Source organism: Leptopilina boulardi, unplaced genomic scaffold, assembly GCF_019393585.1.
Source record: "Leptopilina boulardi isolate dan_hultmark-lab unplaced genomic scaffold, ZJU_Lbou_2.1 LbouV2_31, whole genome shotgun sequence".
NCBI lineage: Eukaryota > Metazoa > Arthropoda > Insecta > Hymenoptera > Figitidae > Leptopilina > Leptopilina boulardi.
In genome coordinates, this window is record NW_026137874.1 from 1,782,265 (window position 1) to 1,796,355 (window position 14,091).

The window sequence follows — 14,091 nt, forward strand, 5'->3', positions numbered from 1 at the left end:
TAATTTATAATAATTCTTTTTAACAAAAATTATATTTATATATTAAAAAAATAATTATATTATTAAAAAATTATATTTTTAAATGTATAAAATTTACATTTACTTTTTATTAATCATATTTTTAATTAGACACATTTGCATAATTTAAGGACAATATATTTTTATTACCATATATATATACGCACGAATAAAAACTAGAAGAAGTAATAAATTTAAATTGATGCATAAAATCACAAATTTCAGAATAAATCACTTTTATCATTGTATGATCAACATATATACGTATATATAGGTATATATTTCTTTCTTTACTTTTGCGTGAGTAATATTGCTTGGTTTTAAGTTTTCCCTTTCTGTTTCTTTTACTGCGCACACAATAACAATTCTAATCTCACATCTAATTGCATTTTATTTTACGTTTATTTATTTGTCAATTATTTAATACAAATATCTACTATACAATGTTAACATAAATTAACATTGAAAAAAAAAAAATTTTTGCCATCAAATAATAACAATTAGAATAATAATTATTATTATTTTACAATAAATTTAATATTTTTAAAAAACTGTTCTTTCATTTGCAAAATTAAATTATTTTATTTACTCTTTGTTCCTTGGATTTAATTTGCAAAAATTTTTTATATATTTAAAAATTTTGTGATTTGATTTGTGAGAATAAAAAATTTATATTGAAAATTTTTTCTTTGATTCAAATTTCTTTTATAAAAAAATTTTTTTGATTCAATATAATTTAATTCAGTGAGATGACAATGATTATATAAAAATAAACGCGATAAGCGATACAAATTTAATTTTTAGTTAAAATAGTATTGTCTTTATTTATCTTTTCATCAAATTAAAATCTTCGTTTCGGTACACGCAAAACAGTTCCTACAGATCTTAAAGTAATTTATCATACCTGACATAATTTAATATTCTTAGATTGAGATTCTGATAAAAAGAAAAAAATAAAATAAATAACCGTATCTTCCTATTGCGCTAAATACTCGTTTTTTATTTTCTATATATTTAAATAATTCATTTTTTTTTTTAAATAAATTTAAAAAGTATAATATTGACTCCATAAATATTCGTTTAAAAAAATATTTACTTAAATTTACTTTGAGAATTTATATTAAATTAAATTTAAATAAATTATCTATATTTAAATTAAAAACATTATATATATAAAATTAAATTAAATATAATTATAATAACTCATTATTTTAAATAAATTTTTTTTTAATGACTTTAAATTATTTTTATTAATAATTATATAAGTTATTTTGTTAAATTAATTAATTTTATATTGTATCATTATTATTTTTTAAATTATAAAATGATAAATAAATTTTATGGATTAATTGATAAAATGTTAATTTAAAAAAAAATGCATATAATGAATAATTAAAATCATGGAAAATGATTTTAAAATCGACCTTTGTTATATAAATATAGTTGAGGAATATAAATACCACAATTTATTTAAGTTACTAAGTCACGAATCAACTTAGATTCGTTCTTCTATATATAAATTATTATGCGGCAGTGATTATCCCATATATATATATATTAATAATACTCTCTTATATTCACGCGGGTCTAAAAGATGATTATAATATTCGCAGCTTACTTTATATGTATTATAGACTTGCGTGCAAGTTTTCTAAGTAAAAGTTTTTCACCTCCTATATAGAAAAAAAAAAGTATAAAATTATAGTAAGATCCAATTTTATGTTTATATAAGTTGAGACCCGCCTCCTTAATTCAAAAATAATTTCCTCAGTTGGGCGTCAAATTTTTCTCTAAATATATATTTATACGCCCTTTCACCTCCACTGATCGATAAAGTTATTATAATAATAAAAAAAAAAATTTCTACATTTAACATCCCTTTGAAAACACGTGAAAATCAAATCAAAAAAAAAATTTTATACAAAAACTTGGCCAAGTTCAAATGTTCGTTTTTTTTTTCCTCATATAATTTATGGTGTCGTAAAAGTTGTTCAGATTTTTTTATTTCTTAATTTTTACAAAGTATTTTTAAAAAGCGACATTGATTTAAATGTTTCTTTGTTTTTTATTAGCTATAATTTTTTTAAGAACCTTTTAACCTTCCATGGAATTAAAAAGGAATTTCTTTTTTATATAAAAAAAAAACTCAAATAAAAATTGTTTATTGGAATGGGGTTTGGAATTTGATGAGGAATTCGTCTTCACGATATATTTTCAGCAAAAAAAGAGAATTTTTTTTTTTTTTTACAAACGCGGAAGGACGAATATTTTAATAATTATGTTTTGCATCATCATCATCATTAATCGGGTCAAGTTGTCCAAGTCACGAAAGTTCCGATGCTCGCATTATAAAACGCAAAATGCAATGCTGACTTTGCAACAAGAGTAGCCAAACACGCATAAGTGACCATGCCCCAGTAATTTTTCCCTTCGAGTTTAAAGTTAAGCACGAAACTTAATTTTTTCCTTTTTCCCTATATATATATAGTTAGCATGCAGACTTGGAATGTTGGCATTTTTTTTTTCCTCAGAAACACTCCTATTCGGTCGATTCTTAAGCAGCAAACAATCCTCTGTTTTTTTTAAAAGACAAAAAAAAATTGTTTGGTAATTTTAAAATTTTTTTTTTTAAACTTAAATAATTTAATTCCAATTTAACATTTTTAATTTTCGAAAGAAAAATGTTCAAACAAAAAAAATGTTTGATGAAATTCAAAATATTTTAATTGAATTTAAAATTAATTTAATTTCAAATAAATTTGAAAAAAAATTTCGAAATTGTTTCCCAATTTAAAAAAAAAAACTTCTATTTTTATCCATCCGTCAGAATGTTTCCCATTTACGATTATGCAAAATAAAATTGCAAATTATGAAAAACTATTTTGAATAAAATATTTAGAGAGCCTTATTTGTGTGTGTGTTGTACCTTTATCGTCTTGCGGTGGCTAATACCTGCAGCAGTAGCAAAAGTTGACGTGAGCAAGTAGCAAATAGGGAGGGGGTTCCGCGAAACTAGCGATAAACATATTTTGCGATTTTATCTCTAATACACGGTTAAAAATAACGTAAACTTATTACACTCTCATGGTAAAAGCCACGAAACAACAAGACACGCGTGAAACACTGCAAAATCGATGACTCTAAAAAGCGAACATATTTTTACACTTTAAAAAAGTGAAACATTCTTGTCAATTATAATTGGAGAATTTATTTTTTCTTAAAAAAAAAAACAATGAAAAAATTAAATCTAACAATCATTTGTCTCTTTTTTCTTCTTCTTCTTCTTCTTTTTCTTTGTTGAAAGATCGTCATTCTCATTTATTGAATTATTCGTGTCCTCGTTATGTTTGCGTTTCTTATTCTTTTTATCCGTGACTTCCTCTTGTGATAAAACTTCATTATCTGATAAATGTTCTTCTATTTTACTTTTCTTGGTTTTTTTAGATTTTTCTTTTTCACTCGATTTTGAAATTTCTTCTGATTCAGTTTTTATAGACAGAGAATTTTCTTCTAATTTTCTTTTCTTCTTTTTCATTTTCTTTGATTGAGAATCTTCCTCTTGTGAAATATTATCAATTTCTTTTGAAATATTCGATTTTTTGTTCTTCTTTGGTTTTTCCTTAAATTCATTTTCTTCGGAACAATTTTCAGTTTCATTCTTCTTATTCTTTTTTTTCTTCTTTTTCTCCTCTAACTCCTCATTCAATATCAAATTAATTTTCGAATTATCTTCCAATTCATTGGATTTTAATTCAGAATTTGAATTATCTTCTTGAAGAATATTTTCCTCCTTCGAATTTTGTTGATTGAACTTTTTTCTTCTTCTCATTCGCTTTTTTTGCGAAGCAGTTAATTTCCATTCTTTACTTTCCATTGAAGTTTCGTCTATTTTTTCGCATTTATTTTCTGCCACTTCCATTTCATTTTCTCGATTGTCGTCATTTTTTTCATTAAAATTATTTTCTGTATTTTTATTGTTTTTTACTTTTAATCTTCTTTTATATTCAGGTAGAGGAACATCAAAATTTCGTTCAAAAACAGCGACAAAAAATCCATTAGTTAAATCCACATCGGGTCTTGCGTATAAACAATTGTCTTTGCAATTATAATTGAGAGAACTGAAATTTAACCAATTTTCATTGAGTACATTTTTAGGCGAAACAAGTTTATAAGCATCGCCAATATCGGTGAGAATTTCATCTATCACGTGCTCATTTTCTTCGGGTTGAATTGAACACGTGCTGTAAATAATTTTCTTTGCCGATGGAAAATTGAGAAGTGCATGTCGTAAAAGAAGAACTTGAAACGATTGAAGACTTCTCAATCGACCAGGTGCGCATTTTTCTATTTTTCCACTGACTTTCTCTCTGTCCACCATCCCTGAAAAAAAGTAAAATTGAAATCATTATTCACTTTTGAATTTAAATTTGTTTCAAGTTGTTTTGGTAATTAAATTATTATTTTTTTTAATTTACCTGATCCAGAACAACTGGGATCAACGAGAATATATTCAATATTTGGACACTGTTTTGAATCAACAGTTAGAGCATCTTTATTAATAGTTTCGACACACGTAGAATTCGTCAATTCGATAAAATCACAAAGCGTCTTGAATCTCCTTTCATCCATTTCCACGGAAAAAATTTTTCTAAAAAGCATAAAAAGAAATTTAATGAATAATAAAAATTTAAAGTTTTTAAAAAATAAATTAATTGAAATTAGTGTTAAATTAAACTATGAAAACTATGTCAAATTCTTTTGTGTAGTAGTATGAAATTTATACTAAAGTAGAAAAGTATATCTCTGATAACATGGGAAATAAAGATTAGTATCAAAATGTCCCCTTTACATTTTGTATATTTAAACTTTTCCGCAGAGTTTAAATTATTTGTAAATTTTTTTTTATACAAAGCAAAAAAAGAAATTCAATTCAAATTAAACAATTTTTTGTGGGGAATAAATTTCTTTTTACATTTTTCATTAACAATCCATTTAAATTTATTTTCTCTTAATTTGAAAATTTTGAAAATTAAATTTTTTTAAACTTACCCTTTATTTTGAAGAATTGCTGCCAAATGTGTCGATTTCATTCCGGGTGCTGAACACATATCCAAAACCGTAGATCCAATCGGTGGATTTAAAAGAAATGCAGGAAAACAACTCGCCTGTGAAATATTTAAATTTCATATAAATAAAAAAGTTAAAATTTCACAATTATTCTAAATAAATTAAGAGATACAATTCTCTAAATTCGATTCAATTATTATAAAACAAATTTTATTTTTGATTGTAAAAAATACCTTGTCTTGTAAAATAATTCTACCAGATTTATAACCGGGATGATTGAAAAATGCCGTTCCATGAGGAAAAATAAGTAATTCTGGAATATGAAAATCTTGAACAAATGTTTCCTTATTCAAATTTGAAATAATTTTCAAAAATGAGGAATAATTATCAAATCCAGATTGAAAATTCCAACCTTCTTCTTGAAAATTTATTATTGCATTGTTCACACTCATCGCTAATGTATTTACTCTCACATATCGTGGTTTTTCAACTGAAAAAATTGTTTCACATAATTTTTATTTTATTAAAAAGAAAAAAAGAAATTACATAAAACAAAACAAAGATCAATATTTGACAAAATTAATAATATAGTTTGAATTTAATAAAAAGCATTAATTAATTAAATAATTTTAATAATAAAAATGTCAAACTTTTAAATAATTTTAAAAAATAATAAATTAAAATAAAGAAATTTTTGTCTGAAATTATTTAATATTGGTGAAAAAATATTAATTCAGTAAAATTAAATTTCGAAATTATCAAAAAATTACAAATCTATTTGAAATTAGATGAACTATAAAATCACTTTATTGTCCATATATTTAAGTGTACAGAAACATTTTTTTTTAATAAGTACGTAAAATAGTAACGTACTGACATTTTTTTTTTTCAAAATCAGTTTATATTTTTCCTGTTTCTTCGCAACAGCTTGACTCAAAAATATTTTAACAATTTTTTTACATTAATAAAATATTGATTTCATTTATTTTCAAAGTCAATCGTATGAAAATTACAACAGTTTTAATATTTTAATTCGTTTCTGTTGCATGACTTTAATTTAATTTTTTTTAATTTCAGTGTATACTTAAAGAAAATCTTTCTCTTATATTGAGAATGTAAAAGTGCCTTTGAAATACTATTTTTTATATAAAAAGAAAATGATTTGCATTTTAAAAAAATTCTATTACTATTTTTTGAAACTAAAATTAAAAAAAAAATTGTAAAAATAATTTACATATATTTAAAAAAAAGTCTTTTAAGAATGAAATTCACATTATTCATTCTTTTTATTGAGATCTTCTTTAGACGTTGAATCACTTGGATTCACTGGAGGATCATCAGGTTCTTGAAAACCTAAATATGCATAACCGGCAATAATAATATTAACAGTTAAAACAGCCGCGCATACAGAAACACAATTTGTCATAAATCGATCACTATGCAATTCTTCTTCCATAATATGTTTAACGCCAAAAAATGCAGCAAATGGCAATGTAAACATTGCAATGCTGAATATAAGAAGATATCCTAAAACGTGTGCCTCACTCATTATTGATGACGATGTTTCGTGATTATTTTCTAATTCACTTTTCGATGTTCGTCGTTTATTTTTGTCACTGATAGAAATATTTTTAAATCTCGAATGTCGACTACTTTGAATACGACTGTTGCGAATAATTAAAACCATGGATTCGAAATTTCAAAAAAAAAATCCTGACGTTTCCTGGAAAAAGAAAGAAAATTTTTTTTTATGATTAAAATTACCTTTTTTGGATAAATCTACATCTTCTGTGATATTTTTCATTTCCTCTCGTAATTCTTTCTCGTATGAAATAACCGTTTGAATGGGCTTGGACTCTGATTTTAAGCACTGCTTGCCCCATATTAATTCTGTTATCAAAACACGAGTTAACCACGGATCCAAACGTTGTTCTTTGAAGAGAATTTGAGTTTTGCGTATTAGCTGATTCAATTGATCCCCATGACGAACGGTATTAAACGCCAATGCGTAGACACCCTGCACATTCTGTGTTATAAAAAAAAGATTTTTTTCAAAAAAAAAAATACTTTTTAAGTTTATGTACAATTATCGAAAATTTTTTTTATAAAGCGTTTTTAAAAATGGGAAAGCCACCTTAATTTCAGAGTCATGTGAGTTTGAAATTTATCACAAAGATGTAAACGATTTTGTAAATTTCTAATTTAAAAAAAAAATTACAAAGCCTTTGTATTTTAGATCTTTGTTTCTTTCTTCGCAATTATTTTCTTTGTTAAAACTATAAATCTCACGTTAATATTTAATTGCCTTAATTATATCTAGAATTTTAAAATATTTTTTCTAATTTCTAATAATTTATTTTAAATGTAAGTTTAAAAGAAAGAAAAGTACTTGATATAATGAAAAAAAATTAGTCCTTTAAAATTCTAAAAAAATTAATAATTATTTTTGTATATAAATATTTTTTTTTTTTGAAGAGAAAATAAAACACGTGACAATATTCTCAAAACTCACCGTGTGCTTTTGCTCGTAAATCAATTGTTTAAGACTTGCTCCGTTTTCCTGAACGTTTTGTACAATTTTCGCAACAGTTTTATACAGCCTCGGTACTTTAACTGAATGAATAAATCCTTCAGACATGTTAACAATTACATTACCAAACAAAGAAGAAAATCTTTAATTAACAATTCCAAACAGGTTTTTGGTTTTTCTTTTTTGGATTTTGAGGTTATGTAAATAAAAACCCAATCACGTGATTATGTATTGATGCGTAAACGTTCACTGCGCAGCTACAACAACGCCTCTAATGTTAAATTATCGAAGGAAAATTGTTTGGCGCTAAATTCAAATTAAAAATTTTTTTTAATTAAAACGTAAATTTTTATTTAAAACCTTTTAAATCAAGTGATATATAAAAAGGTTCAAAAATTAAATTAAATTGAAAAAAAAATATTTAACAATAACAATCAGATTTTTTGATAAAAGCTTGGATTTATTTGTCCTGGATTCATTTTTTTTTTTTCATAAAAAAATACATGTTAATACACGATGCGACATATGTACCATGAACAATGAGAATTATATTTTTTATGAATGAATGAAAGTGCTCTTTTTTTTGGTAATATTGCATATGTGTGAAAATTTTGTTCTATTCCTTACGTCAAATATATGAAATTATATTATTATTTTTACAGATAAAACTATCTATAAGCAAAAGGCTTCCCTCGGCTAAAATAAATCTTTTGTACTTGTACATATTCATCGCATACGTCTTGTGACTGAATATAACTATGTATATTATTATTATTATTACTATTATTATTATTATTATTATTATTGTGATATAACAACATTGCATGATTGATGGTCTGACCTTTATGAGATGATATTTTTTTTATATTGATTTTAAGATTCAAAACTGACTACACATCTAGAGAATATTAGTCGTTATATATTATATTTCGTAAAACAATTTTTTTTATCATTTGCCTTTTAAATCTTTCCGATTCTATTCCTGCACTTTTTTTTTGAAACTTTTCATTTTATTCGACTTTTATTTTTGTTTAAAATCTTTCCGTCCTTATCTCTTAAAAATGTATTTTTACACAAGAAATAATTTTTTTTTGAAAAATATTAAGAAAATTATTGCTTTTTTATTTTTTTTATAAAAAGGTTGAATTCTGAAGAATTGTATTTTGATTTTACAGAAAAAATTTTTCTATATAGACGAATTTTTGGATGGAATTTTAATATAAATTTTAGAATTATAGATAAGCAATTCAAAAAAAGAAAAATCGACGGAATTTCTCTATTTTTTTTTCATTTTTAAATTAAAACTTCGATGCTTTTTTTAACGCGTGCGTTTCATTGTTATTTTTTTAAAAAGTGAGTTCTAAATTACGTTTTGCAAAGTTGACTTTTTTCTGGAATAATATATATATATATATTTTTTTGAACGATTATTAGGCGTCTTTCAAAATTTTCATTTTTTTAAATTACGAATATGTGAATTTCAGAGACAGGAATCTTTCCTATATTACTAATTTGTAAAAGTACGTTTATAATTTTAATTAATTCGACATATTGGTTCGTTAAAATTATTTTTATAACGAATATATATATAAAACCTTCGTCGATATTCGCGTAACAAAATAGTTAAATATTATGTCATTTTAAAATATTTCAGTCTAAAAATTCATATAGTAATTTTTATATAACAAAGTGTTTAATATCTAGATTTTGGTTTTTTTTTTTTAGTAGATAAATAAAATAAAATAAAAATAAAATTAAATAATTATAATAATAAAATTAAATTATTAATATAATTAAAATAAAATAATTAAAATTAGTTTTTCGACGTCTTCAACGAGAAAAATTAAAAAAGTTGACCGTCGTTTCATAAATATATAGCTAAACTTGAAATATTTTTTTTTTATACAATTTAGAATAGATTAACGATATGCCTTACGTATTATCAATATTATTGTTCTCAGTTTCATCCTGTTCAGCAAGAAGTGGAACAACTTGCTGATTATTGCTGTCGGAATCGGAAGGCCTTCTACTCTGTCCTGGCAAAAATGACATTGGTATTGTGCCTGATGGTGTTGTTGGCGCTGATCTTGATAACCATCTTTTTGCCTTATTTCTTGCATTTGGAGGACCTACGGACATGTAAACTTTACCGCGAGCACGTCGCGTTTTATTCATAACAACCTCCGTTGGACTCAATGGTTGATGCTGTGTTGCAGCGTCCTGATTAAATGGATAAAGAAATTGTGGCCGGTTATTTGTTTCATGCGACGGAAATAGCTGTGAACTAGGTCCATTCGGCAATTGTGGAAGCTGCTGAATTTTGTCCAAAAGCTCTCGTAACTGCAAAAAAAGGAAAAAGAAATTAATAAATGAAAAAAATTATTATTAATTTATGACTATATAAAAAAGAAGAATTTATAAACCTCTAAAGTGGGACTTGTTGCACGTGGAGGTGACGATGGCGATTGTGCGCCAAGACTTGAAATATCAGAAACAGTTCTTTGATTTGCCAATGAAGCCATTGAATCGTCCATATTTCCTGCTCTCTCACAGCCAGCTATCGATAACTGGTCAATACTATTGCAAGAATAAGGCGGAGGTATTATTGTATTTGCTTCATTAACGACATTACACATGAAACTGGAACTCAACGAATCCAATGTACTTGCATGGGAAAGTGACCTGAAATAACGCATCACAAAACCAGAAGCACCTTTTCCAAATCCATCATCGTAGCCAATTACAAGGGGATACAAATCCGGTTTTGCTGTTACCTGGAAAATTACAAGGTATTATCAAAATTAATTAATTAATTATTATTGTAATTATCCAAATTCATAAATTTCAAATATTTAATTTAATTAATGCAATTTTTAATTTCAATTATTTACCTCATTATAGGGAGGTGGCATGGCTTGAACGAAAGAATTACATCTACTATAGTGAGGAGGTAAATAACAGGAAGTCGAAGATGCCCTATCGGATGTGGAACAATCCTCATTTGTGCTGGACCGACGACATCTCCACAGCCAATAACCACATGCAGCTCCAGCTGCTAAACCTGCCAGTACGGCTGCAGTCCTAAACATAAATTAATTTTGTAAATAAAAAAATTATTTTTATTTATTTTTTATTCTTTCTATTTACAGAAAATTATTACCAATAAGTCCAAATCAGGATCGTGAACATTTCTGCGATTGATGTACCCATTTGTGGGAGTATATTGTAGCAGCAACCCAAAGAACAGCACTGCTTAGGAGGAGAGCATCTAAGAAAAAAAATTTTTAAAGGTATTAGAAAAATAAATCACAATTTTTATATTATGAAAAAAAAATTTATAAACTTACGTGTGCCCTCCATCACAAATCTTAGCAGAGACCTTAATTAGAAAAAAAAAGATTTTTAAATACAAAATTACAAACCGATAATAAAAATAAATAATAAAAATACCCTATCGATAAATAATTTCTAATAAAAATACAACAAGCAAAACTGCCACTAAAGCACAAAAAAAATATTATTTTTTTGATATCCAAGCCAAGGATCTACATATTCACAATGGACGAATTCGATGCGTGTGCGTCGCAATTTTTTGGAAACTTGTTTTTTTTCCGAGCGCAAATTTAGAATTCGGCAAATATTAATATTAGTAAAAAAAAAAAAAACTTACTCATATTAAGTACAAAATATATTGTACCAAGTGCTTTCATTTCTCTAGACCGATGAACCGAACCGAGTGATTATTGATCGACGACTTCCAACAGCGAACGCGCAACGAGCTTGCACTTTTTCCTTAGATTCACTTTGGAGAGCCATGCTATTGAGGAATAAAAAAAAAAGGGGGGAAAACGTCACACGAAATCTAATAATGAGAAATTTTCTTTAATTATTCACTATATAGCTTACTTGTCTCACAATAAGAGCCAGGATGATAAATGTGTTCTTTCTTTCAATAATGGTTGTCTTTAACATATTATTTTGAAACACTAAATTCACGAAACGCGCGTCAATTCGTGTCCTCTATATATATATATATATATATATATTTACCAAATGCAGTGTGCGTCAAAAACTATAATGTATAGGATTCTGCGCTCTTTAAACTTCTCAAATAATCCTTTTAATTGCGCCTGATAATAATAGTGTTAATTTGCATCAAAAAAAAAGTTTATCTATATTCCAATTATAATTTTTGTTTAAAATCGATAATTCTAAAATCACAAAAAAAATAATTAATTAAAAAAGAATTCTTAGAATCAAAATGATGTGTCAAAAATAGAATTAACTATTTTTAAAAAATACATAGAGAATATGTAAAAGAATTTATCACATTTTGCCAAAATTACTCTTCTCTTTTTCAAAAAATCCCATTAGCAACAGAAACACGAACCGGAACTTCCGTTCCTTATGTGCGAAATTCAAAAATATTCCCGCCAAATTCGTTCTATTTTTACATTAAAAAACATTTTTTTTCAACATTAATAAAAATTGAACTTTTTTTTATTATCTATAATTATTTAAAATTGCGTCATTAAAAAAATTTGTCCACTTATACAAATTTAGAATTTAAAATGTAATTATTTTTTTAACAGTAAATTAAAAATTTTACCTTTCTTAAATTAATATTTAATTTTTCTTTATATTTACAAATCTTTTAAACTAATGAATCAAAAAAAAAATTAAATGACGTGTTAAAAAAATTGCATAAACCAAAAAAATTACTCAGACATTGATTTTTTTTATTGTTAAACTTTCCCTTCCGCGTAACATAAGTATAAATACATGGTGTATATGATAATTCTATTATACAATATTATGTCCGTATTAAACCAAATATCTGTTTCCCTGCGTAGCAGAGAATTTAAGAGAGAAAAAAAAAGAATTAATTCAAAGGATTTTTAGGATATAAAGGTATTTCAAAAAAGCAAAAAAAAAAACTCCGAAACTTACCTCTCCGTACGCTTTCTATTTCCAAAAAATTCAGTTTAAAAACATAATAACTTCCAATAATCCGCAATTACTTATTATTTTGTAGCTTACTTCATTCCTCTTCGTCTTCTTCCATATTAATAAGGTATATAGATTAGTTTTTTTTTTCCATTTTTCTTTTTTTTTAAATATAAATCGAGCCTTAAAACCGGGAGTGCACCGGTCGAATTAGTTATTAATACACTGTAACAGTCGTATTTTTTTTTTACAATATTCATACGTAAAAATCATGTAAGCAGAGATAAAATCGCAGGCGCCCTAATCGCACTCGTTTCAAAAATGAAAAGATTTTTTTTTTTCTTTTCTTCAAACACTGACAGTGAATAAAATCAATTTTTCTTAAAAAAAACATGATCATTAACTTTTCATTATAATCGCTTTTTATCCCCTCAAATTTGCATTCACTGTTAGTAATTTGAAAAAAAGAAACTTCGAATTTCAATTTATTTTCGTATCTAATCGTGACAATTAACGATTCTTCGAATTTTTTTTTTTTGTAAAAAATTGCATATGAGATCAGATTAAATTTTTTCTTCTCGAAAAAGTGAGGTGTACTAAAAAATTGTTCGAGAACACCTGAATTGCGCAGTAATGACTTTTCATCAATCAGGAAATGTGAAAAAAAAAACCTTTTTTCTTTTCTTGATTTCTGAATTGTCAATCACACGTTGTCGCTGCTGGTAAAATCAACTCGCAGTGCACAATATTTTTTCATCTTACAATCAAAAAAAAAATTCAATTTCACTGAATCACCTATGGGGGGAAAAAAAATTCATATACACAAGAACACTCGATTACAAAATGTTTTATAAAACAAAAAATACAAAAATTAAAAAAAAAATCTACACGTGATTCAATGTTTAAGCGTGATTAAGTGCAACTTTTTTTTTTAAAAGATTGTCGTTGCACACGAGTGTCAATTAAATTCGTATATATTTTAATTATACACGTAATTAAGTTACAATAGACTCGCATCTTCAGATCGGAAATCACACACGTCTCTCGCTTTTATTATATTGAAAAAATAGTCATTGAATTTTTACAAAGAACTCTAATCTCATACTGCAAAATTTGTTATAGAAATTATTTATACAATTTCGTTTTTATTTTTCCATTCCCTTTTATTTTTTTTTGCACAATGGGGGGGTGAGGTGTGAGGAGGAGGGGGAAACCTCTATATTCATACTCGATGTACAGTCGATTACTTATGTTTAAACAAAATAATCGATATCGATCACCAGCAACGACCAGAGTATATCTAGCATTATTTTTTTTTATAGTACAAAATATAGCTCCTTGCATACGCGCTTCCTGAATTCAAACTTACATTTATAGGAAAATATGTTTGCTTATATATACACAAAAGTGTATACATATATGCATACATAAAAAAATTAGTAAGGATTTATTTATTCGAATATGTAAGCAATGTAATTTTATTTTTTCAAGCTGATAAATGTGACTATACATAGAATGTTTGCATGTTT

General features: G+C 25.6%; 2 protein-coding genes across 3 annotated transcripts; both read right to left on the bottom strand.

Annotated features, from left to right (window-relative positions):
* Positions 1-3,238: 3,238 nt before the first annotated feature.
* Positions 3,239-7,846, bottom strand: LOC127283144 (28S rRNA (cytosine-C(5))-methyltransferase). The gene is made up of 6 exons (XM_051307832.1): positions 7,598-7,846; positions 6,850-7,111; positions 5,319-5,575; positions 5,068-5,183; positions 4,494-4,666; positions 3,239-4,398 (listed from the first exon to the last, which is right to left on the bottom strand). The coding sequence occupies exons 1-6, from the start codon at positions 7,721-7,723 to the stop codon at positions 3,266-3,268; spliced, it is 2,067 nt and encodes a 688-aa protein (XP_051163789.1). The 5' UTR covers positions 7,724-7,846; the 3' UTR covers positions 3,239-3,265.
* A 904-nt stretch (positions 7,847-8,750) lies between these two features.
* Positions 8,751-11,653, bottom strand: LOC127283145 (uncharacterized). Of its 2 annotated transcripts, XM_051307834.1 has the most exons (7): positions 11,522-11,653; positions 11,286-11,432; positions 10,963-10,994; positions 10,776-10,883; positions 10,507-10,696; positions 10,039-10,389; positions 8,751-9,955 (listed from the first exon to the last, which is right to left on the bottom strand). In XM_051307834.1, the coding sequence occupies exons 4-7, from the start codon at positions 10,823-10,825 to the stop codon at positions 9,548-9,550; spliced, it is 999 nt and encodes a 332-aa protein (XP_051163791.1). In that variant the 5' UTR covers positions 10,826-10,883; positions 10,963-10,994; positions 11,286-11,432; positions 11,522-11,653; the 3' UTR covers positions 8,751-9,547. The 2 variants fall into 2 exon arrangements, with proteins under 2 accessions (XP_051163791.1, XP_051163790.1); XM_051307833.1 differs by lacking the exon at positions 11,286-11,432 and having other exon boundaries at positions 11,522-11,650.
* Positions 11,654-14,091: the final 2,438 nt, after the last annotated feature.

Bases quoted from the DNA above. Each gene is read 5' to 3' on its own strand.
- LOC127283144 (XM_051307832.1), bottom strand. From the start codon at position 7,723: ATGTCTGAAGGATTTATTCATTCAGTTAAAGTACCGAGGCTGTATAAA. The intron at 7,112-7,597 runs GTGAGTTTTGAG...TTTATAACACAG, and splicing joins TTTACGAGCAAAAGCACACG to AATGTGCAGGGTGTCTACGC. The intron at 4,399-4,493 runs GTAAATTAAAAA...ACTTTTTTTCAG, and splicing joins TCCCAGTTGTTCTGGATCAG to GGATGGTGGACAGAGAGAAA.
- LOC127283145 (XM_051307833.1), bottom strand. From the start codon at position 11,587: ATGTTAAAGACAACCATTATTGAAAGAAAGAACACATTTATCATCCTG. The intron at 10,995-11,521 runs GTAAGCTATATA...TTTCTAATTAAG, and splicing joins TGGCTCTTATTGTGAGACAA to GTCTCTGCTAAGATTTGTGA. The intron at 10,390-10,506 runs GTAAATAATTGA...GTAATTTTCCAG, and splicing joins TGCCACCTCCCTATAATGAG to GTAACAGCAAAACCGGATTT.